Genomic DNA, 22,465 nt, shown 5'->3' with positions numbered 1-22,465 from the left:
TTATTTCCATACCTTTAGATGGAAGGATGGCTTTTAATTCAAAACCAATACATACCCTGACAATTAGTGAACTCACACCTCTCAAAACTGCCACCGCCAATCAAAAAGGAAGTAGCCTCTATGTAGGAAAAAGGCTCTGTAAGCAGGGATATTCCTCTAAGGAGGCTGTCCCATATGCCATGATCGTCTTTGAGGAAAAGAAGCAAAGATGCTTCTATTAATCTGCTACAGTAACTACTCCTTGAGATTTCTGCTACAAAATGCTAAGGTCTATTATACGGCTCCAATTTTAAGCTGGTAAGTAACTGATGTCAAGGACAGAAAAAATAGATATTGCCCAATTTCTTCATAAACTAGCAATCACATCATCATGAGAGTCAAACACCAGTTGTGATACCAACTACTGTCAGAAACATCTTTCATGAACTAGTAAGTTAAATTCTTATCTGAATATCTAGAAATCCAGAACTGACTTATCACATCTTATGAAAAACACGGACCGTTAACATGTTGATGAACATAGCAGAGAAAAAAAAACCACAACTCTGACATTTATTCCTACTCTAACCATACCTGATAGTCCTCACACATCAGAGAAGCAGTAGCAGAAAAGTTTACCGCGTTAGGCTTTCCACAAAAAAAGTATTTTAAAGGACAATTCATCTTTCAGGCTTAATATAGTATCTTAACTATTTATGAAAATTGATATGCAAATATAATCAGGAGTGATACAGGATGTACGAATATCTACTAGAAACTGAGAAAAAGCTGTTGCAACTTTGACGCTTAGGTCTGCTGAGACAAAAAACTGCATTCGTTTTCATCTGAATGGCTACCCTGGTTGTAACACAGAGCAAGCAACAACAAAACATGGCACAGATCCTCACCTCTACTGGAGGTTTGAAAATCAGATTGCTGGTGCTGACTTCTTTCTTGTCATTTCCATTGCCTAATCTCAGAGCTATTTTTTGTGCCTCCCTCTGAACACCTTCACTGTACTGGTTATTATTCGCTTCTTCATAACGATCCATCCATGCTTTGATTTTAGTTTCCCATCCAAAGTTTGAACTGTCAGTAGGATCAATCTCTGGAGCTGAGCCCTGTAAATTAAATAAGCAATCACTTATTACAAGGTAAGGAAAAGAACATATTTTTTGAAAGACATGTTCCCACTAGTAAGCTCAACAAAATAAGTCTACAACATGCTATAAAATGAAGGGTAAAGGTATGCCATTGATTTAAACTTGTTTATATACAGCAATATACACATATATTGCTCTGTCTTTGCTGCACCCATGAAAACTGAGTCCTGTCATAACTGTACTTCACATGCACTTTTCCCCTTTGCTATACAAAGGAGAAGTACAGTTTGTAGGAAGTCCAGTTTAAAGTTCTGTATTTCTTAAAAGCATTCCACTGAATTCAAGAGCATTATATTTGTCCTTTTATAAACTGCATCATTTCATAAATTTTGCCCAACTTCAGGAATTTCTCTTTAATAGGGATTCTACTTTTTAATGGGACGAGGATGGAGGCTGACACTGTCTCCTCCCACAGCTGCACTGCATCATGAGTGCAGGAACTGAGATCAGATCTCCCTTTCTGCTCAATTTTTATGAACGTATGCAAACACAGAACTCCAGCTTCCATTCCGTTATACACAGATGCAATATCCCCCTTTCAGCTTCAAGAGTTACGCCACATTTTTCTGCTTCACACTTAACTGAACTTTACAAAATCCTACCACTATTACATTAAGGTGCAAAGGCTGTAAAAACTAGTGTTAGAAGCTCAGCACCAATCATTTTTCTCCCCTTGCCTGTTCCTCACTAATCATTTTTTTTTTCCTGCAGCACTCTGGGTCCTTTCACTTTTAAAGAAAGTACCATTGTACCTCCAGACCTCACAAACAGCAGCCAGGCTGCAGCCAACCAGTGCTCCTTACGGACAGCAGCAGCCAACGCTCCCTTTTCTATCCACCTGAGCAGAGACACTATTAAACATTAATAAAACAGCAAGTAGTTCAACAGTTTAATTTACCTGTTACTGATTATATTTATTTTGTGCATTGAAGGAACCATACATATAAACAGCATTAAAAAAAAAAAAACGATGCAAAGAAAACTATAAAAAAACCAAAAGCAACAGAACCATACAAACACCATGTTCAAAAACAACAACAACAAAAAAAGAGTAACCAGAAATGTTGTCCTCTGATTTTGTAATTTTGTCTTGATATTTGCAAGTTGCAGTCACACCTCTGAAGCCTAAGGTGTGTCCTATTTATTGATATTTATCTCAAGGATGAATGAATTGTGGAAAACACCTAGCTTTCACACTATGCATATTCTTCTCCCACATAAAACTAAGAATGCTGTAACATTTAAATCTTAGAAAGCAGACATCCCAAACATCATTCCTTAAACTGCACTAGCACTAGCAAGTAGCGTCCCACCAGATGGATACACCTATGTATGACAGAGCAGAACCGCTAACTTAGCTTTCAGAGTTGGAGCTACTAGGTTCAGATGAGATGTACACTCAACTTTATTCCCTTGCACGTAGCACAGATGTGCCCTAACTACTTCATTGACTCTTGAGAACCAAGTATTCTCAGGAAAAAAAAAATTACACTACTTTGCTTAATTCTGCAGAACAAAAAAATGAGCCTTTCATATCTCAGTTTAAAATTACCATGATAATCATACAGTAACTTCATTACTTAGAGTACTTTAGTATTTAGGTATTGTAAAGCACCAAGAATACATCTGCAGCTATGCATTATTAACGTACAGTTAAGGTTTAAACAAAACAATCACTAAATCACATTACCTTTACTCTTGAAGATTTTCTGGATCCTTCCCGAAATGCCTGAAAAAAGGTTACATGTTTATTTTCTTACACGTCAATACAAAACCTCTTAAGGAATTCAAAACCAATGAACTAATTAACTCCTTTTCAGTGCAGACTATTCTCAATAAAACATGCAAGAAAATAGACAAGTTACAATGAAATTGCAAGAAGGCAGCAGCCTGTCTCCAATAAAACATAATAAAAACTAAAATCAGCATTTCAAACTAGTAGCGCATTCGATTTTGGTTCTAGTAGGCCATGTACCTACTCTGCCTGCTTCTCATATTACAGCATAACTTTCTAGAATTTCACAATGCAACAAAAAACAGCTCTAGAATTACTTATTGAACAGCTCCATAGTTGGCAGGAAAGTGTGTGAATAGTCCAAACCCTTCACTGCACTAGTAGTGGAAAGACAGGACGTGGAAGCAGCTGTCAGAGATAACCTACAAAACTAATTTTCCTTCCAAAATCTAATCTCATTCTTTTAAATCATCTCATACTATGTTGGGAGATAAAAACAGAATAATATGTTGCAGTAAGTCTATGTTCAGAACTTTTCACTCAAAAGGAAACACGTACTTAAGATCTCCAAAAGGATACCAGTAACTATTCTTCACTTCTACTTCTAAAGGACAGAATTCTCATCCAAGCCAGTGAAATTTAACTGTAGAAAGCAACTCATTACTTCAGGAAATTCCACATACTTTAGACCCTCACAAAGAGAATGTGCTGTTCACATCTAAACAGTACTGTCTCAATACACCGTTGATCAAATTATTTTAGATAACTTTGGCAGCATATTTCCACTGAATTTCAACTCAAATAAACGGACATCAAGTCACATCAGCAGATTAGGCAGCAAACACTTCTGAACTTCAATCACCACAACTAAAGATTTCAGACACAGAACTCTTCTGTGGTTACCTGAAGCCTGCTCTGCCCCACCTCTAGCTACATTAAGTGGTGCAGCTAAATGCAATTCCTCCTTACAAATTCTGTCTCAATTATAAAATTCAGCTGTCATAGCTAGTACACCTTTGAATTTATGAGGGGGGAACAAGCAGGGAAGACTGTATCACGTACTGCAACAGAGTATAACATTTCAACCTAAACCCAGGTAGTAAAATACTAGTAACAATGGCCTGAATTTAAAAACCAGTGTCTCTTGATAAGAGATGTCACACAGCTGTAATTTTTAACAGTTACAAAAAGAGAAATTACATTCACTTACTTTTTTACATTTTGCTATGTTCTGCTCTTTCTCCCCACTTTTTTTCCTTTTCTTATCATTGACCTTTGTGACTCTTGGAGAAGCTATTGTAAATGTAGTTGGTGTATGCTGAAAAGCAGTATACAGTTCCACAGGAACCTCATCACCGCTCTCTGTTGCGCTGGTATCCCCATCTTTAAAACAAAGAACACTTCGTAAGCAATCAGACACCACAGAAAGAACATTAACTAGTTACTCTATGCCTTCTTTTAACAGCAAAAAGTGTGTACTGTCAAATACTTCAAGTACTTGAATGCAAAATTTACCAACAGCTGTAACAGCATGAAAATGGAAAACCTGTGAGAAGCTGGTAATCAGCAGGTGTTTGCCATTCCAGGTAAGAAAATAATACCACAGTAATTCAACTTTCTTAATGGAATTATTTTATGGTATTCCGTTTTAAGTCACATAAGTATTGAACAACAAAAAAAAAAGGCAAAAAGTTACTCATCAACTCATTCATCCGTATATACCTGACCTGTGCTTGTAATATGGCTCCTAGATTCTCTTGGATGATGATATTCTAAAAGGGATGAAAATTATTAACTGCCCAGCATTTCTTCTGAAATCCTATTCATTAGTCACGTGCAAGTTTTAATCAATTACTCCAGATGGAATTTTTACTGTTAAGTGTCCCTTCAGGATAAGTATGTCAATGTGGCAGCAAGGCTTTTCTCTTAAAAAATCCCCTAACAATAACACTCTGCTACTCCCCACAAGGAGAAAAGGTATGTCTACTTTTCTGTACACAGACTGTACACAAACTGATGTAATTTTGTATCGCTTTGTTCATAAGATGACCTAAAAGTCAAAGTAGGAAATTTAGCATACATCATCATTTATGTCAGGCAAATGCATTTCCTGACCTGAAACAGGATTACCCTAGATCTGTCAAGATGAAGAGCTATCAGTGTGGACAGGATTGGAAGAGAGACGGTACAGATAGGAGACTACATGTGCTTAGTACAGACTTCTCACATTTTAGCAGCTTTTCAAATATTCAGCCTTCATTAAATACATTTCACACTACACAAGGCTTTTTGAAACTGCATAGAAGGCTTCACAAACACTTAACGTAAGAGCACAGAAAACAGTCCTTCTGAGATTAAAGGGATGCTGCCTTAATCAGTACACTCGACAGCTCTGTAAAGATCCAGCTACTCAAGATTTTTCTTGATCGCAACATTCCTTTAACAGGATTACTCTCTGCACAATAGTAAGCAATCCAGTTTTACTATCTTGATTCTTCTTTTAAAGTCTGTTAGGCAAATAATTATACCTTACCTATAATAAGATGATATGGGAATACTGATGTTTTAGAAGCTGATGATGTTTTCTTAACTTGTTTGCTTCTCTACTGGGACTATATTATGAACTAGCATTGAAAAAAATGCAGAAGAAAAGTCTAACCAAATAATAGTTTTAATGTATAGTAGATTAAACAACAGTTAATAAACGAAAACTCAAGGCAACTTTGAAATCATCAGTGTTGTATTCCATACACGAATGCCTGCAGCATCATTATGTCAAAGGCAAATGAGCAAAACAAAAGCCCCTACAAAACATCATCTTCCCCAGAGATGCACAACGCTAATATTACTGTGTATCTACACTGTGCTCTAGCTTTCTGTAAAGAATAATTACTTCAACTGAACATATAATTACACAGAGTTGTTTTGACATGCTCCTTCCTAACCTACATAACCTGCTTTCACTTTGAAGAGCCTCAGCAGAGCACACTAAGGGAAGATTCTGTAGCTTGGAAGGCATGGTACAGACTCTCTAAAAGTTTCACAAAAAATTACGGGCCCAGACTCTGCCCTCCATAAGAAGCAAGTGGTATTATCAACACCACTTCAACAACCGGGCAGCTAAAAGCAACATCCTTGAATAAGTAAGAGATCTAGATACTGTATCTTTAAAAACTAAAAATAAGAAATCATCCTTGACACAAATGACCAGGCAGTTAATAGAGGCGTTAATAGGGTTAATAGATAACTGATCCACAGGAAGCAATCTAATCCACAGCAAGCAACATTATACACGTACACCAGAAGAACAAATCAAACACCACCACACACAGCTACTAGCACCAGAACTATGGCCCAGAAATGCTGCAAAGAAGAAAGGTGAGCACACAAGGCTCACCCACCTGGTATCACACACAAGCGATACCCCTAAAAGCTTTCTCCAAGGTAAAACAACTCATCTATTTCTTCTCCCCACTGTTTAGCTCTGGGTGGAACAGAGCTAAGCTCAGCAACACTTTAGAAATCATTAAAATAAAAACTATTACTCTGTAAAGTATTCTCACATCTAAATGAAAAGTCCTATTATATGTAAACCTCAAAAACACTATAACCATACTTACTCAAAGAACAAAGAAGTCAGGCAATCTTGACTTTCATCAAACAGCTGTAACTTACCACCAAGTTACAAGTAGCATTCTGCTGCTTTCAAATACTTTTATTAATAGAGCCACTTGAATCAATGCTTTTTTGCTCTTCCTACTTGATATCATCCATTGAAACTGGACATTTTCACTGGTCCCTCATGGTAAACTGCTCATACATAGAATTACTTTAAGCCTGACTAAACCATGTGATATCAGCGAACCCACAAGAAGTACATTTAGCCAAGCTGAATGAAAATTAACCAGAAATTAATGTACGCTTGCTCTCTAATTATGCACTGTAAATTACAATTATTAATAACACACACTAAGTCACAGCCTAAACAGGATTAGAAATGTAGGGCTTACTCTGTTTTGATACTTAAGATTTACCACAGAATTTTTTTCCTATTAACTGCACAGAACAGATTGAAGACTGATCAGACTAAGGATTAAGTCAAACACTAACTTCAGCTCCTACGTAAGATTTTGACTGCCACTATTCCTGCAAGTTTACTGCAAACAATCAGTGTGACTACAAATCCTAAGAGATTACTTAAATAGCACAGACCATCAACTTCTACTGTACCATATGTGAATTCAAACTCAACCTCACGATGTCACCGTACCACTTAACATATAACAAATGTACGTGTTTTACTATTAAAACCAACAAAAAAACCACCTCACTTTTAAATTCTAAAAAAAAAAAACCTAGCATTTCAGTCAAAGCTTTATAAAGTAAGTTCTGTTTTGTAAAAATGAAAGCAGGTAAAGTCAAAAATAATTGTGGTGCTCTAAATAAGTTATTAACGTCTTTAACTGTCAAAAGCAGCTTGCACATACACTCACACTTCAGAGTCAGCATTTGGAAGTAAAACGTATTAAGTTACAGAACAGAGATAATCTCCTCCTATGTTAGGGCTTTTGTAACAGCTTCAAAGTAATCACTTGTCAACCAAAAGCACATTTTGCCAACAGCTGGACAGAGCTCCTGACAGGTTACGTCAGTTGAGCTTTCAAATTCCATAAATGGAGAGCAAATTTCATAAAACTAAGAGATGGAAAAGGTACTTGTACTACAGCCTCATCTAGTTATCAGAACAACAATAAAATTGTATTAGTTTTTGTAGTTGACAAAAGCACCAACACACACAGCCAACAAATGAGAATTAGGATTCCTTCACAATTATGCTACATTGTTTTAAAGCTCATTTAGTTATTTAATTCTTTATCAGAGTCAGGAACATCAGCAGCATTAGAATGGTTTTAAGATGTCAGTATTATCATACAAGTCTTCTACACTGTTAGGGAAGAAATAACAGAGCTATGAAGTCATTTTCCCCCCAGAGAAAGTGAACCTAGTAACCCCTCTCTTAACCCACAAGAAGAAACCTCAAACTTTCCCATCTATTTTTAGTAGCTTACTCAAAGTATTCTCATCATTATCAAAGCTACATTCATTTTTATGAAATCTTAACTTCAGTCTGAATTACTCTGCAGCAGTTGGGAAAACAAGAACAACAAAAAACCAACCGGGATGACATCTTTTAATGAAACACTTGGAACTTCAACTATCCTGATGTAACGTTCTTATTAACAACAAAGTAAACAGCATTACTGAATCTTATGTGCTGAATGCAAACAAAATTGCAGAGAAATGTGTACACACTTATGTCTATGCAGTTGATAGTTATTTAATGACTTTTAGTGAAGAAAAATCTGCGTTGTACCCACCTGACATATTTTCCCTTTTCCTCCGCTGCAACAGCACTGCCCTCTCCTTATCCAAGTTCCTGAAATCAAAGAAATAACTTTCACTCCATGCTTCACATTTATGCATTCATATAACCAAGAATTAAAACAGATTTTTTTTTCTTTCAATTTTCCAGTGACCACTACAGAATAAACAGTATATTAACTGAATGTTTAAATACTTATAAAAATGTAAATGTTGCACTGCCTCATTCCACTGTAATGCAAAGCACACGATGGTATTCATATCACTTGAAAAACATATGAAAACGTAAGTAGTTCAGAAGAAAGACTGCCACCAGTTGGTCCTTGGATTACAAATAAGCAGGTATTAAACCATTTTCTTGCAGAATGATCAAAACAATCATCGTAATATAAGATCCTAAGATGACAGGGTTCGAACATTGTGTCAGAAGAAAAAAATCATTTATTTGTAATTAAATGTGCTCTGAACACGTCTTTTATTCTCTGCGTAACTGACAATCTGCAATGTAATTAACAGCAAGCATTTTAAGCTTTCTGTCACAGGGCAACTATTATTAGTCAGGTATCATCTACCTACCACACAAAACAAAATGCCTACCTAGTCATGTCATATGACTTCAAGTTTGAGAAGGAGGATAAAACATATCTATTCCAGAGCAAGAAATCTTTGAGGCGAGGACTGCAGCATTTTGGAATAATACTCAGAAATACTGATAGATCACTTAACAATGTGGAAGAACTGCTGTTAAGAGTTCTCCATGTTTGACAGCAATGAAACAAAAGATGGAGTGAGTTTTCTCAGGCTGGCCAAAACACAGACAAGACCCAGGAGATGCTGCTATGGTGATAAATGTTTCAAGTGTTTCTCACTGTCAGTGAGGTAAAACAATGATCAGTGAGAATGTGGAAATGGATATCAGTATGATCATCTGCATCAGAAACATAGGTCCATCTATTTTGTGTTTGTTTTTTTTTTTTTTATGAAATATTCTCCACTCCTTCCAGCTATCTGGAGTTCAAAACCACTGAATTACTCACCTTGGTTGACAACGTTCACACAGATATATGTCAGGAATATGCTGTCTGTCAATTCCCATGCAGTCAATGTGCTGCCAGACACTAAAAAAAACAAAACCCCAAACTTTTGGTTATTTTAAGCAAAATTTTAGAAACTGTGTGTGTATGTATACATCTTTTTTTTTTCACTGTGATCTTGACTCAGATTGAATACTGCCTGCAACTACTACAATTGCTATCTTCAACATCACTCTGCTGTCTCACTGATTTTCTATTCTGTCGATCACTCTGCAATTCCAATCTCGAGGCTGCTCCCCAGTGTCTCTATTCCTTTAGCCTCATTTTTCATGTAGAAAACCTTTATCTAACACTGGAAATAAAGACTGCAAAGTATTGCAATTGGGAGCAACATAAACACAATACCTTCAGATAACTAATACACACACAGCATCAACACTTACACTTTACTTAGGAACAGAGCTTTTGTTTTGTATTAAAAAAAAACAGAACATAACGGGATTTCATTTTCCTTCCAAATGAGTACATGTATGCCGTATGTTGCCACAATGTGCCTTAAGGTGCACACGTGTGTATATCTATATGAAGTGTTTCTGCACCTTAAGCCAAAGTCATGTGGCAACGCATGACACCTGTGCCACACAGTACTCTGCTTCACTGCTAGGCAGAAGCAGACGTGAGGTGGTTGGTAGCACAGCTGCAGGACACAGGAAGACCTTTAGCTGTTTGGTGGTAGATAACAAGAGCGGCTGCTTGCTAGACCGAAGGCTAACCTAGGGCAGTAGTTCACACTCACTTTCACAATTCACTTGTGAATTTCTCACAGCTTTACCAAAGCCTCACGGCAAATCTCTTCAAACAAGGGGATTCTGCTCAACCAGTGACTACTTACAGCTCCATCACTGAAGGAAAATTCATGATTCAAAATAAGAGAAAAGGTTACCAGAATTAAGGACCACTGAAAATGAATAAGCATGTTACACATGCAGCCAGATGAATGAGGCCTAAGTTAATGTTTTAATTAGCTGTTGCAATCATTTCAGAAATATGCCAAATATGCAACATCAATTTGTTCACTGGAAGTCTCAAAGCTGTATTTTCCAAAGCCCAGAAATCTATTAGCACCCACTCACACTACTATGCTCAAGCAGGTACTTAAACATGAACACGGAAGTTTAAACATTTAACTCTGGCTTCCCAAATAAGAAACTGTTAGGTTTAAGAATTTCAGTAACTATGGAAAGACTAAGTCAACTCTTACGAAGATTAAGAGTTCGTATCAGAAAGATGATGCACACAGAAACTGATATTTGAGAGGCTTATGTCCGATCACCTTGTTTTCTTCAAGTTATTTGGCTTACACATACCTAATTTACCAAGATGTTTTATTATTACTTGATACATGCAGATTTTTACTTCACCATAATAATGAGTAACTTGGAGAAAATGCCAGACAGATACCCTTTCATAATAATAAAATCCTTACTGGAGTAACAATACACAAGTAAAGGCATGAACAAACTGACATGAATAGTTAAAACAGACTGGAATAAGGTGTTATAAACAAATTGGCCTTCACCAACTACCCTGCCTATTAGAAAGCCATACAACTTTCAAACAATGTTCTCATGAAGAAAATTTCTTCTATTTTGTTAATCAACACAGTTAAATCACTCTTTAATCGCACTTAATACTATAATGCAGTTTTAAGTCATTTTTACCTTCTTGACGTATTTAATATTCATTACCTGCATTTGTCACAACAGATCATATATCCATCATCATGTGTAAAGCCACAAATGCATCTGGTAATATCAGTTCCATAGCTTCCATCCTCTGATGTACTGATGGTAGTAGCACTGGAGGTTTCATCAAAGTTGGGAGTGGTAAATATGCCTACTTCATTCTTGCTTATAACTACTGATGGAGGAGGAGAAGCTGGAGGCGTTGGAGGAGGCCGAGCACCATAGTTATGGTCCTAGATTGTTGTTGAAAGGCAAGTCGTTAGCGTTCATACGTTCTGATTGTTATTTAAGCCAAAGTAGAGAATTAACTTTATGAAAAGTCTCCGAAGCTCTGTGCATTTGTAAATAACACTTTAAACATTTGTTTTTGTCATTGTCCATTCTTTGATATTTACCTTCTCAACTGAGAGGGTGGTGAGACACTAGAAGAGGCTGTCCAGTGAGGCTGTGGATGCCCCCTCCCTGGAAGCACTCAAGGCCAGGCTGGATGGGGCTGAGAGCAACCTGGTGGTGTCCCTGCCTATAACAGGGTGGTTGGAACTAGATGATCTTAAAGGCCCCTTCCAACCCAAACCATTCTATGATTCATTCTATGATTCTATGTTTTACATAAAGTTAACAATGTTCTGTATTGAGCTTCCAATCAACCACTTTTAGTCAATTTACCCAGACCTCAATAAAATGTAAAACTGCAAGCAAGAATCAGCATTTTTCTATTTAAGAACAGCAGATTTTACGTTCTCTATTTTACGCACAGTATCTAGTGTGAAACTTACTGCATAGGGCAAACCAATGTAGCTGTGTGAATGCGAGCTGCTGGTATACAACTGGTGCGGATAACTGTTCGATTTTTCAACTACCACAGGGCTAGCTTCTACAGATTCTGGTCTGCAAAATGAAATCATAAGGGGGATAAATACAGTTATACTAATAAATATAAATATTATAGCATGTAAATTGACACAACATTAATAAACTGCATGCACTTGTTTCTCAGCTGCTAAGTAATTACTTGCTCTTCCTGTTAAAAAAGAGCATACAGATAGGTTCAGGGTAAAGTTGGGGGGAAAAAAAGGAAAAAACCATTCAGCCCTATATTTGCCCCATTAAGAAAATACAAATTTTCATCTAAAAAGAAGCTTTTGGAGTTACAAAGAACTTATGCCTCTGTAGTTACAACATTTTCCTTGAAAGAAAAAAAAAAGTCCACGTTAAATCACTTCACATAACCTCCAAATCTGGCTTATGAAACAGAAAAGCATGTTATGCACTTTATCAAGGGCTCATCAGTCGGAATGCCTGGATCTATTACGCTGTAATAAAAGCTCAATAATGGAGTTCAGCTTAATGATGAAAGAAGGAAGCAGCAATACACACACAACTGCAAACTTCTTGATAGAGCTCCAGCACCAGCTGCGATGCTACTACATTCTGCAATGACACCTAGTGGTAGTGCCAGTGCATGATTCTCAACGTCTTTATGAACCAGCAGTGCAGCAGCAGAGTAAGTACTCTTTCTACAAACAGAAATATTAAGTAGGGCAAATCTATCTATTAAAACAAAACAAGAAACAGTTACCGATTTATATTTAACTAGAAAGAAAAATTTGAGAAAATTGCTAGACAATGCTTTGCAGTAAGAGGCTGTAATTGTCAACCGACTGCTTATACGTACTAAACTGTAACACAGAAGATGAGAAAGGTAAAGGAATACTAAAATAGGAAGACTTTTGAGGCCAAGAAATTGCACCTTTTCTCAGCAGTTACATTTATGTCAGCAACCTGAAGCTTTTCTCTTTAACCATATGATCCAAATATACTAGCACAAACTTCAAATGAACGCAGTTACCTAGCTGCATAAAGAATTTAGTTTTCACATTGAAAGTAAGAACAAAGTATCTGCATCTAATAAACTGAAATGGCTTTTGACTCACAATACAAATTGAGCCTAATTAGCTCTTCTAAATTTAGCTTTGTTATGCATCAAATACATTTCCCATCACAAATACTTTAGTAATTTCTTGAACTGATGTTTAAAGTAAGGATGGTCATTCTGAACACCGTTAATAAGAAAACGTGTATGTTTTTCTTCAGACTCTAAGATTCTAAAGACGGGCTTTTTTTGTTGTTATGCCATGAGATGATGCCAGGCTGATGTAGGAGAACACCAGCAACTCCCACTTGTTGCTAACATTTTTCTAATATAATTTTTTCTTCCTGGAAACAATATACACATTTTTCTATTTACTTGCAAGTGTCCTACTAACATTTTTAGCAGCCTGCTTCTCATTAGCTTTTCCCTATGTGATGTTACTGCACAATAAAACAGCGTAAAAAGAAACACTCGTTAAAATCACCCTCGGGTGAGTACGGTAGTTAATGAAGTCCAAAGGGGAAAAAAATCTTTTGAAAAACACTAATGTTTCTCCCAGTCACCATGAAGGGTGGGGGAAAGAGGAGGGGGTGGTTCATCAGGTTCATCAAACACGATAAAGAAAAAAAGACACCAGCTGGAAAGACAAAATTTTTCCAACAGATTTGCCTTTATGTTATGACTGTCCATACATCAATATGCAGTGCACCTATGCAGTAACTATACACCATTAACATCATTTAGCTAATCCTCCTGATGATCTTGCCAATTTAAATGCCAGCTAATTAGAAGCTGACCATTCATCAGTGATGTCTAGGATAGAAATTATCTTTTTCCTCTCCAATTCAAGAGGGTCTTGATCACTGTATTGCTTCTACTGTTATTCTTCACCACTTACTGAATTGGAAAAGCAAAGCCATGGTTCCAAGCTCACCCACTATGGGTTCCATGCTCAACCTAGATGGTTTTCTTGAGTATATGGAAAATAAAAACCCAAGTTTTCTGAGCAGGAAGGTTTATTGATACAGGTTAGGGAGGAATTCATCTACAGTTCATCCTTAAGCAGTACCATGATTAACTTCAGAGATTTTCCTTCACTGAAAATAAATAAATCCACCTTACCAATGACCTAAATACCAGCTACTTCCACATGGGAGCACTCAATGAAAATACCAGAATGGAAGTGTATGTCCCAAAAAGGGAGGTCATATGTCTTTCATTAACTGACTACAAAATTTGTAAGGTACTCCTACAAAATATAGAGCAAGACAGTACACCCTAATCCTTAAATCTATTTCTACCTAAACTAGCCATTTATAAACGACTTAAGAGTAGAGTTTTCAAAATTTAGATGAAAACAGTTGTTGAAAGCAGAAGTATTCGGCTTCTAAAAAGGAAATGCAAAAGACAAATAAATGCAATCCATTATCTCCAACTATACTAACACCTGTAGAACACATTTAGAGTGCAGAGTCAAAACCAATAAAAGCCCAGCTTTAATTCGAGACAGAAAAAAAAAATCACAACAAAAAGATTGGGAGAAAACTGGGTAAAAAGCAAAGGCAATAAAACCTTTGTTTTAGACAAGGTTTAACAAAGACAAAATTGAAGAAGAATCAGCTTTCAGTAAAGCTTTTTCCCTCCCAAATACTCTGCAGGGTGGGCAGAGGCGTAATCACAGACACACTTCTATTATTTATAAGGGGATGCTCACCAGTGCTTTGAATATAACTGTAACTGCCAGCATTTCATTTATCCACTCAAATGTTAAACTGGGGTGCAAAATGCTGAGGAGAAGCCTGAGAAATATGAAAGGGAGAAGGAGGGGAACAGGGAAGAAGCATTCACTGTAGCTAGAAAAGTTACTTTACTCAATAAAAAAAGTAGTATTTGTTATAGTAAGTAATATACTTGAAAAGAATTGGAAAGTTTTGTGAAGGCCTCTTGGTAAAATACTTAATTGAGCAGTCAATTAAAGCATTAGATGCCACTTTAAAAAACAAAACAACAAACTCAAGTAGCGGGGCACTAACTGCTATATGTATCTCATCATGCTCCTTATCCCCTAAAGCTAGTCACCAGGTCTCAATCTTTCAATCATTTTAATGTCTTGTTAATTTTTAATACCCACAACAGAGTTTGTAGATGAAATCTAAGTACTTGATTTAGAAGACTAGAACCACAACTGGTTGCAGGCAACCCTATTACATACAACTACTATTAAAAAAATATAAAAATCAAGAGATGTAAACAAAGGAAAGCATATGAAGAAAAATGTACATTAATATACAAAGCTAAATTTTTCCAGAACATCTTATGTCTGTTATGTGTATTGATTAGCAATTCAAAACCATGCTAAATATTCAGAATTAAAAAAAAAACAAACAAAAAAACAGCAAGGGCTATTTAAAATATATATATATATATTCCCCTGGGTTCCAATTATTTAAAAACATTCTTAAAACTTGAAAAAAAGTTAAAAAGGTAAAGATGTCTCTCCAGTAACTTTTAACTCTGCAGATGAAGACTCTCACATTCACGTCATTCCCTAGTGTTCATGTTTAAAAGTACAATGCAAATTGAAAAAATATTCTGTATGTTGCCAGCAGATGGCATTAGTAAAAAAATTAAATAAGTAACACATGAAACCAGACAGTTAAAAATAAAATCAGTCCCTACATTCATCTATATTAAAGGAATTAACTACAAGCCATTCTAAGCAATAGCAAATTCTTCTTTAAAAAAGACTCCCTCATTGCTTACAAACACTGTTTCGTTTCTGACTGAGCAGTAATTACAAAAGAAGCGAGGGTGGATTTTGACGAACACTCGAAATACAACCACTCTTTAGAATCCAGGGCTACCAACCACCTTCATAGAATTCCAGGTATTCAGAAAGAAAAGAATCTCAATAAAATCAAAGTTTTCATATCCTGAAGCTAAGCTACCCACCCACCTTTGAAATCTTAGCTAACAGTACTTCCTGAAAGCATCTGTCAAAACTCCAAATGAAATCTGTTGCTTCCAAGTACACTTCAGTATCAACTTGCCATACGTAAGTTTAATTGGTCTAATTTTTATAAAGTTGGGTTTGCTTTCCCTTCATACCTGCACACCTGAGCTATGTCTGGTTGAAGGTCAGCTAAGATAAAGGAGTGCAATGTATTTTGTATGAAAAGCAGCTAACATTTTGCTTCAAGACACTTCATTTAGCCAAACTCATCTGATGGGCATAGCTACCTAGAGAACAAAACACTCAGCACTTCTTTAGCACAGCTCTCCCACTGAGGAAAACCCCACATCTCACTATGACCACTATAAATACAATCTATACCCAACGTATCCATTGAAGAAAACACAAAAAGGACATTTAAAGGACATTTAGGGACACAGTTTTGTGTCACATTTCTTCAGACAACGACGTGGCTTTCAGATCAAGATAAGCTAATCGTGCAACTACACATTTCAGCCTATGCCAGAGAATACATTAATGAATGTAACTGCTAACAGTCACTTAACATCTGAAGAACAGCAATACCTAACCAGGTCTTCATGTCACAGCATCAAGCAAATAACACAATGAACTATCATGTTAATACTGAAAATTATATTTATTTACTCTAATTTCAACATGGCTTGCTGCATCTGCAAGAAATGTCAGTAACCTCAGGAATGGAGACCTTCTCTTAACATGGAAGAAATCCACAGAAACAAAGTAACAGAGCTGTGAACAGTTCAATGAACTACTTAACACAGTTACAGAATTCTCTGCACTAAGGAAATTAGTGTTCACAATATGAAATAGATACCAACAAAACAATTTTGAGAACTTTAATACGACAAGAAGTTTCAAAGTAAGAATTCTTGGTTTTCTTCAGATAAATGGCTCCAACTGCCTAGGTTAGTGGAGCAAGCTCATAACTGGAAACACAGAAAAGAAATAGGCATTTAAAAAGCTGTTTCAGAGTTTAGTTTAACTGCCTAACAAATTTTCTTCTTAAATGGAGTAAGATTACTAGGATAGCACACATTCCAAAGCACAGACTGTGTGCACGCTGCTTATATCAATACTAGCTGCTCAATGTGTCCCTCCACGGTTTGAGTTACCTATATGAAGTGGCAAGAACTGTAACACCACCATGGCCTTTTACCTCTCACGTTGCTCAAAATATTTTTTTCTCCTAACATTCAAGAACCAGGTGGACACTACACATATGGAATTATGTTTATTTGACCGGACAAATCTCCACTCAGAAACAACTCATACCTAAGCTCTAGCCCATTTGTTAGGCACCGGAGTAAGAAAATAACAGAAATTCACTATATTTCATGTGAAGCTTCCTGAATTCTGGATTTTTTGTAAGCCCTTATATATTGTTATCCACTTTTACACCAACTGAAATAATAATTACAATATTAATTTAGAGTAATTTTTCAATATAAAATACCTTTGTGAAGACAAGGTATGCCTTCAGCTTTCAAAAATAAAGGCATCCTTGTTTTATTATTGCTCATTTCTCGAAATTAAGTATACCAAAAGAAATTTTCCCCAACATGGGAAATCAAAATATATATGTATTTTTTAATACACAGGTTAAGGAAACTGAAGTTGTTAAATATTTTGTGTGAAAATCAAACCAGGCGGTAACTTTACTTCTCAATCTGCTAAGCAATAAAAAACATACCTCTGTAGAACAGTTCACCTTCTCTCCTTCACTCTCCTCAAAAAGGAAAAAATGAACTTAAGAATAAATCACAGCTTTAAGTTATTAAAAATCCAATATAACTACGGAGACTCCCAAGTCTTCTCCAACTAAATGTATTAAAAAATCCTCAGTAGGAAAAAAAGTAAGCAACAGCAATCAGAAAACTTAATTAGTAAGTTAACATACTTACTCTGAGCCTGCAGCCATTTCCAAATAAGAAGTATCTGCTGTGTCAACCCCCAATGGGATCACTATGCTCATGACGTTCGTTTCTGATAAATTCGATTACTACAGAGTCCTATGCATTGGTATCCAAAACACTGGGGCATGCCAGCCACAGTGCTCATTGCAAACATCTAAGTGCATCCACAAACCCTGTGAAAAAAAACAAACACAAAACAAAGCAGAAGATTGAGTCAGATCATTTTAGAACAGATGATGCTATATCACATATATATATATCACATATCTGTAACAGTAATTTAGTGTCATTTTATGCAAGCAAAAAGAAGATAGAGAATTCAGTTATCCTTTGATATCAAATACACTTACAAGTGTGATGATCTTAAGACTCAAACTTAAAAATACTACTAACTAACAAAAACACTATCATTTAAATTGGTGCTCACAAAAATTCATTCATCACACTCCATGACATGACAAAGACTCACTTTAAGGCAAACATACTGAACATCAGGTACACTTCCTTACTGCTCCATTTTGTCAGAGCTCAGTTCCTTTAACTTTCAATAGTAATCTCGTTACAAATTTTTTTGATGTATTTCTCTGAAAGCATTCCTGACGCTTACAATACAAACTAAATGTCATGAAAGAAAGCCAGAACTTCCATTCTGTATCTATTTAAACCAAAATAATTATGATGATTAACAAATAATTATTTGAAATGACATTTTCAATTTCATTTTTATAGATTGTTGTTGGAAGACATACACATCAGGGGGGCTTTTTTCAGAAGTGAATTTCTTAAGCAGCAAACTTAAAAAAAAAAAAATCAGTAGTAGTTTTCAGTTGTAGAGCAAGGATACAATTTACAATGATTCATGTAAGTAAACAAAACCAATCCCACTTGTTATAGCAGTTATTACTAGTCACCCACTCCTCTTACTGAATAGGCTGGAATACCAGACTGAACACAGAAGAGCTGCAAACTAGCATCTCTATTCACAGGTTGTTAGTAAACGAATGTGATTTCACATTCTAACGTAGACATGTAACCAGGTAAAACACCCTTATCTCCACTACTTCCTTAACGAAGAATTGCAAAGTTCTTCCCATAGCAGAACTGCAAAAATCTAGACCACTCAGCAATGAAGCATATACAGTAATTTAATACATACAGTTCTTCCATGTGACATAGACTTCAGCTAAGATGTAACACTACAAGCCCAACAATTCTGAGATCCAACATATTTTAACATGCTCCTCCTTGCCAAACACACTGCACTGCCAAGGAAAAACTAACCAGCCTCAAGTGGAAAATAGTGTATTAGTAAAAAGGACTTTTCATAAAAGCACTGCAGACAAATTTGAATTTGCTTCTTTTGTTGATCAAGTCAGCATCTCCAGGATGATGAAGCAGAATCTAAAATGATGAACGTCTCTAAGGGACAAATTGATACCAAGTCTTTTTCTAATACATTTGATCTCACTACTGAAGTCTGACATCCCAACGTGCTTATTAGTGTCTAAACCTCCAGTTCACTGCTCCTCAGGAAAGCAGCAGTCACATCTCGGTCCCACTAAGTGAGTCACCAACTGCAATGAAGTAGAAAAGAACTGGGCCAACCAGCTGTTGCTTGAGCAAAGCCTCTTGCTTTCTCATAGTAAACACTAAGTATTTCCTTACCAAGTATCAAAAGCGTCACACTATAGCAATAACTACGCATAAAATTCGGGATCAAAACAGACTATTTTCAAGAATAATCAGCGAGAAAAAACTAGTAAACCAAAAGCAGGTATAGAGAAATAGCAGGCATAAAAGAAACCCCAAATCCCTCTATTTCAGTGAACGTTCATAGTATTGCCAGAGTTTGCCCATAGGGCAGAAAGCCTGCCCTACAGAAATCTCACTTCCAACTTACACAAAACTTCAGTTTCCATTTAGCTCCCTTTTTCAGAAAAAGAAAACAAGTCTGAATTAATTACTATCCAAAAGGAAATTATCAACTTGTTTAATGCAGGTAGATCTGCTACCACATGTTAAGACATGTTGGTCCACTGTTATCTTCAGTTGTACCTACACTAACAAATCATTAGCATAATAGGGATTTTTACTTTATGCCTGTAATTAAAACACTCCAAAAAACAACTTCAGTATGCTACAAAGTATGTACATTTCATAAGGGCATGTACTGACAGGACAAAGGGAAATGGTTTTAAACTGGAAGAGGGTAGATTTAGACTAGATATTAGGAAGAAATTCTTTACTGTGAGGGTGGTGAGACACTGGAACAGGTTGCCCAGGGAGGTTGTGAATGCCCCCACCCTGGAGGCATTCAAGGCCAGGCTGGATGGGGCTGTGAGCAACCTGCTCTAGAGGGAAGTGTCCCTGCCTACAGGAGGGGGTTGGAACTAGATGATCTTAAAGGTCCCTTCCAACCCAAACCATTCTGTAATTCATTCTATGTCTAAAGGACACACAGGGCACCACAGTCAGGGATCAAGATCTCATCTACTGTGAGGTTTCTCAAACTCAAAATACTTTTTGGTGATGGTGGTCGTTTTTTGTTTTTTTAACTGAATTTCCTGGGAAAAACAAAACAAAACAAAAAACCCTTATTAACGGAGATACAATCATATAAACTATCCAACAACAAACAACACTGATGTCAGATTTCAGATGAAGGAAAATTATTTGCTATCATGCCACAAAGAGAAATATTGTCATGACATTACAATATTCCCAGTATTTTTCATAGATCATATTTGGACTACAAAATTTGGACAGTTCAGAACAGACAATAATGTAATCATCGGGGATCATTCTTCCTTATTCATCCTAAACGGGATTATTTATCCTGTTAAGCTCGATAGTTTAAATAATTCATAAAATACTATCTGGTATCATAATACAGCACTTCTCAATTTCAGCATTTATTTTAAGCCCTTACTCTTCCAGAATTCTGGAAATCTGGCACCCATGGCTTTCTAAAGAAATTTTCATAGGTGCTTTTTATTAAAGTTACTGGCAGGGAGGAATGGAAAGAAGAGTGCTAGAGGGGAGTTCTTGCAATCAAAACAGATTATACACAACTTGCTGCTGAAAAAGTGTCTTTCTGAAAGCTGCACGTTAATTTGGAAGTTAGAAAGACCAAGGTGGTTTGCCCAGTTAATTTCAGGGTCACAGAGTTTAAAAGGCACTGTACAAAAGCTTCTGGTCCAAAGTTCATTTATTGGCTCTTTCTAGGGTAAGTAGTTCATCTATTTGTTAAACTTGACAGTACAAGACTTCCAATTTGCTTAGGGGCTCACTTTGCTCTTCTTGTGGTATTACTCCCCAATCACAGAAAGAATTTTGGTAATTTCTCCAAATCACCATTTTCTTCAATACTACCATATCAGCACAACTTTATTGCATGAAAAACATCTTATCTGAGAAAATGTCGCGTTTATTTAATTGTAGTTAATAAGCTTGCTTTGCCCTAGTAATACGACTATCATAAAAAAGATGAGTGTTTTTGTTTAATCTGGTTAAAACATCTAAATTGTGCACGGTCAACCTCTTGCAAAAAAACCACGCTTTTCCATCTTCCCTTGATCACAGTGGTTTACAACTTCTACAGCAATTCTTCTCTCTAGAGAGCACACATGACTTTGCTGATTTCGTTGCCTTATCAAATAAAAGATACTTGAAACTTCACCACTACTTCTCATGATTTATTTTGTTTACAATCCCAGAACCAGGATTTTAAATGAACGGTGCTCTAACAGTGGAAGCATAAGAACACAATACATTCCAAATTATTCCATCTGTGTGGCTTTGTACAAAGAACATCATTTGTGCATTAAACAACAGAAAATGTTACACATTATCCCTGCAGTATTGCACTTACACAATATTATTCTGTGGTTTAATGAAGACCACATGTTTCCTTTCTGATTTGTCCTTCTAAGATCAATTATGTGACAGAAGATGAAAAAACATTTTCACGGGTCCATGGAGGAGGAGAGAAAAAAACCACCACAAGTACAGAGGGCCAAACTCTTCAATCTCAAGTTAAACGGACCATCTCCTGAAGTTACACCAACATTTTTGGACCTAATTCTACAAGACTCGAATACTCAAAGTGCAGTTTTGATCAGGTGTTGGCTGAAGGAACTACAAGCCTACTTTATCAACGTATCTTCTCAGCCCTTCCCCTTTCACTTGTTTCTTGAGGTACCACCAAAAGCTACGTTGAACAGTTTCAGGAAACAAGCAGATGACAGATCGCCTTGATAAAGTGCACTTGAAAATTAAGAACTTGAAGTCTAGCCAAACTGTCGCAACAACACCAACAAGGTTTCATAGCGAGCTATCAATCATCCTTTAAACGTCAAGAGTCCAGACAAACAATTTCTTCCATGGTATTTTCTACGTAGGCTTTGTGTAGGTATTTTAGGTGGTGGTGGTTTGTTTTTTCTTCTTAACATACTTCATATATCATATATTTTTATATGTAAACTCTTTCAACATCATATAAACGTTTTTCAAGTCAGAGGAAACCAGACAGTACTTGCTGTACTCGGAAAGGTACAACTCATACTGGTATCAGCTACATGAACCAGCAGTGTGCTCTTGCAGCTTGGAAGGCCCACAGTATCCTGGGCTCCACCAGAAGAGGGGTG

General features: G+C 36.4%; 1 protein-coding gene across 2 annotated transcripts in view; it reads right to left on the bottom strand.

Moving 5' to 3' along the window:
• The window catches only part of KMT2E (lysine methyltransferase 2E), a 56,516-nt gene that overhangs the window by 20,912 nt on the left and 13,139 nt on the right, over positions 1-22,465 (bottom strand). For both annotated transcript variants that reach the window (XM_021384556.1, XM_021384558.1), the window contains 8 exons: positions 17,808-17,992; positions 11,815-11,926; positions 11,042-11,271; positions 9,297-9,377; positions 8,256-8,314; positions 4,088-4,260; positions 2,833-2,871; positions 888-1,100 (listed from right to left, as the gene is read on the bottom strand). In XM_021384556.1, the coding sequence (XP_021240231.1) occupies positions 888-1,100; positions 2,833-2,871; positions 4,088-4,260; positions 8,256-8,314; positions 9,297-9,377; positions 11,042-11,271; positions 11,815-11,926; positions 17,808-17,878 (978 nt within the window). In that variant the 5' untranslated portion in view covers positions 17,879-17,992. The remainder of the gene's footprint in view (positions 1-887; positions 1,101-2,832; positions 2,872-4,087; positions 4,261-8,255; positions 8,315-9,296; positions 9,378-11,041; positions 11,272-11,814; positions 11,927-17,807; positions 17,993-22,465) is intronic.

The sequence above is a fragment of the Numida meleagris genome, chromosome 1 (assembly GCF_002078875.1).
Source record: "Numida meleagris isolate 19003 breed g44 Domestic line chromosome 1, NumMel1.0, whole genome shotgun sequence".
NCBI classification, from domain to species: Eukaryota; Metazoa; Chordata; class Aves; order Galliformes; family Numididae; genus Numida; species Numida meleagris.
This window is presented reverse-complemented; position numbering and strand designations above follow the sequence as displayed.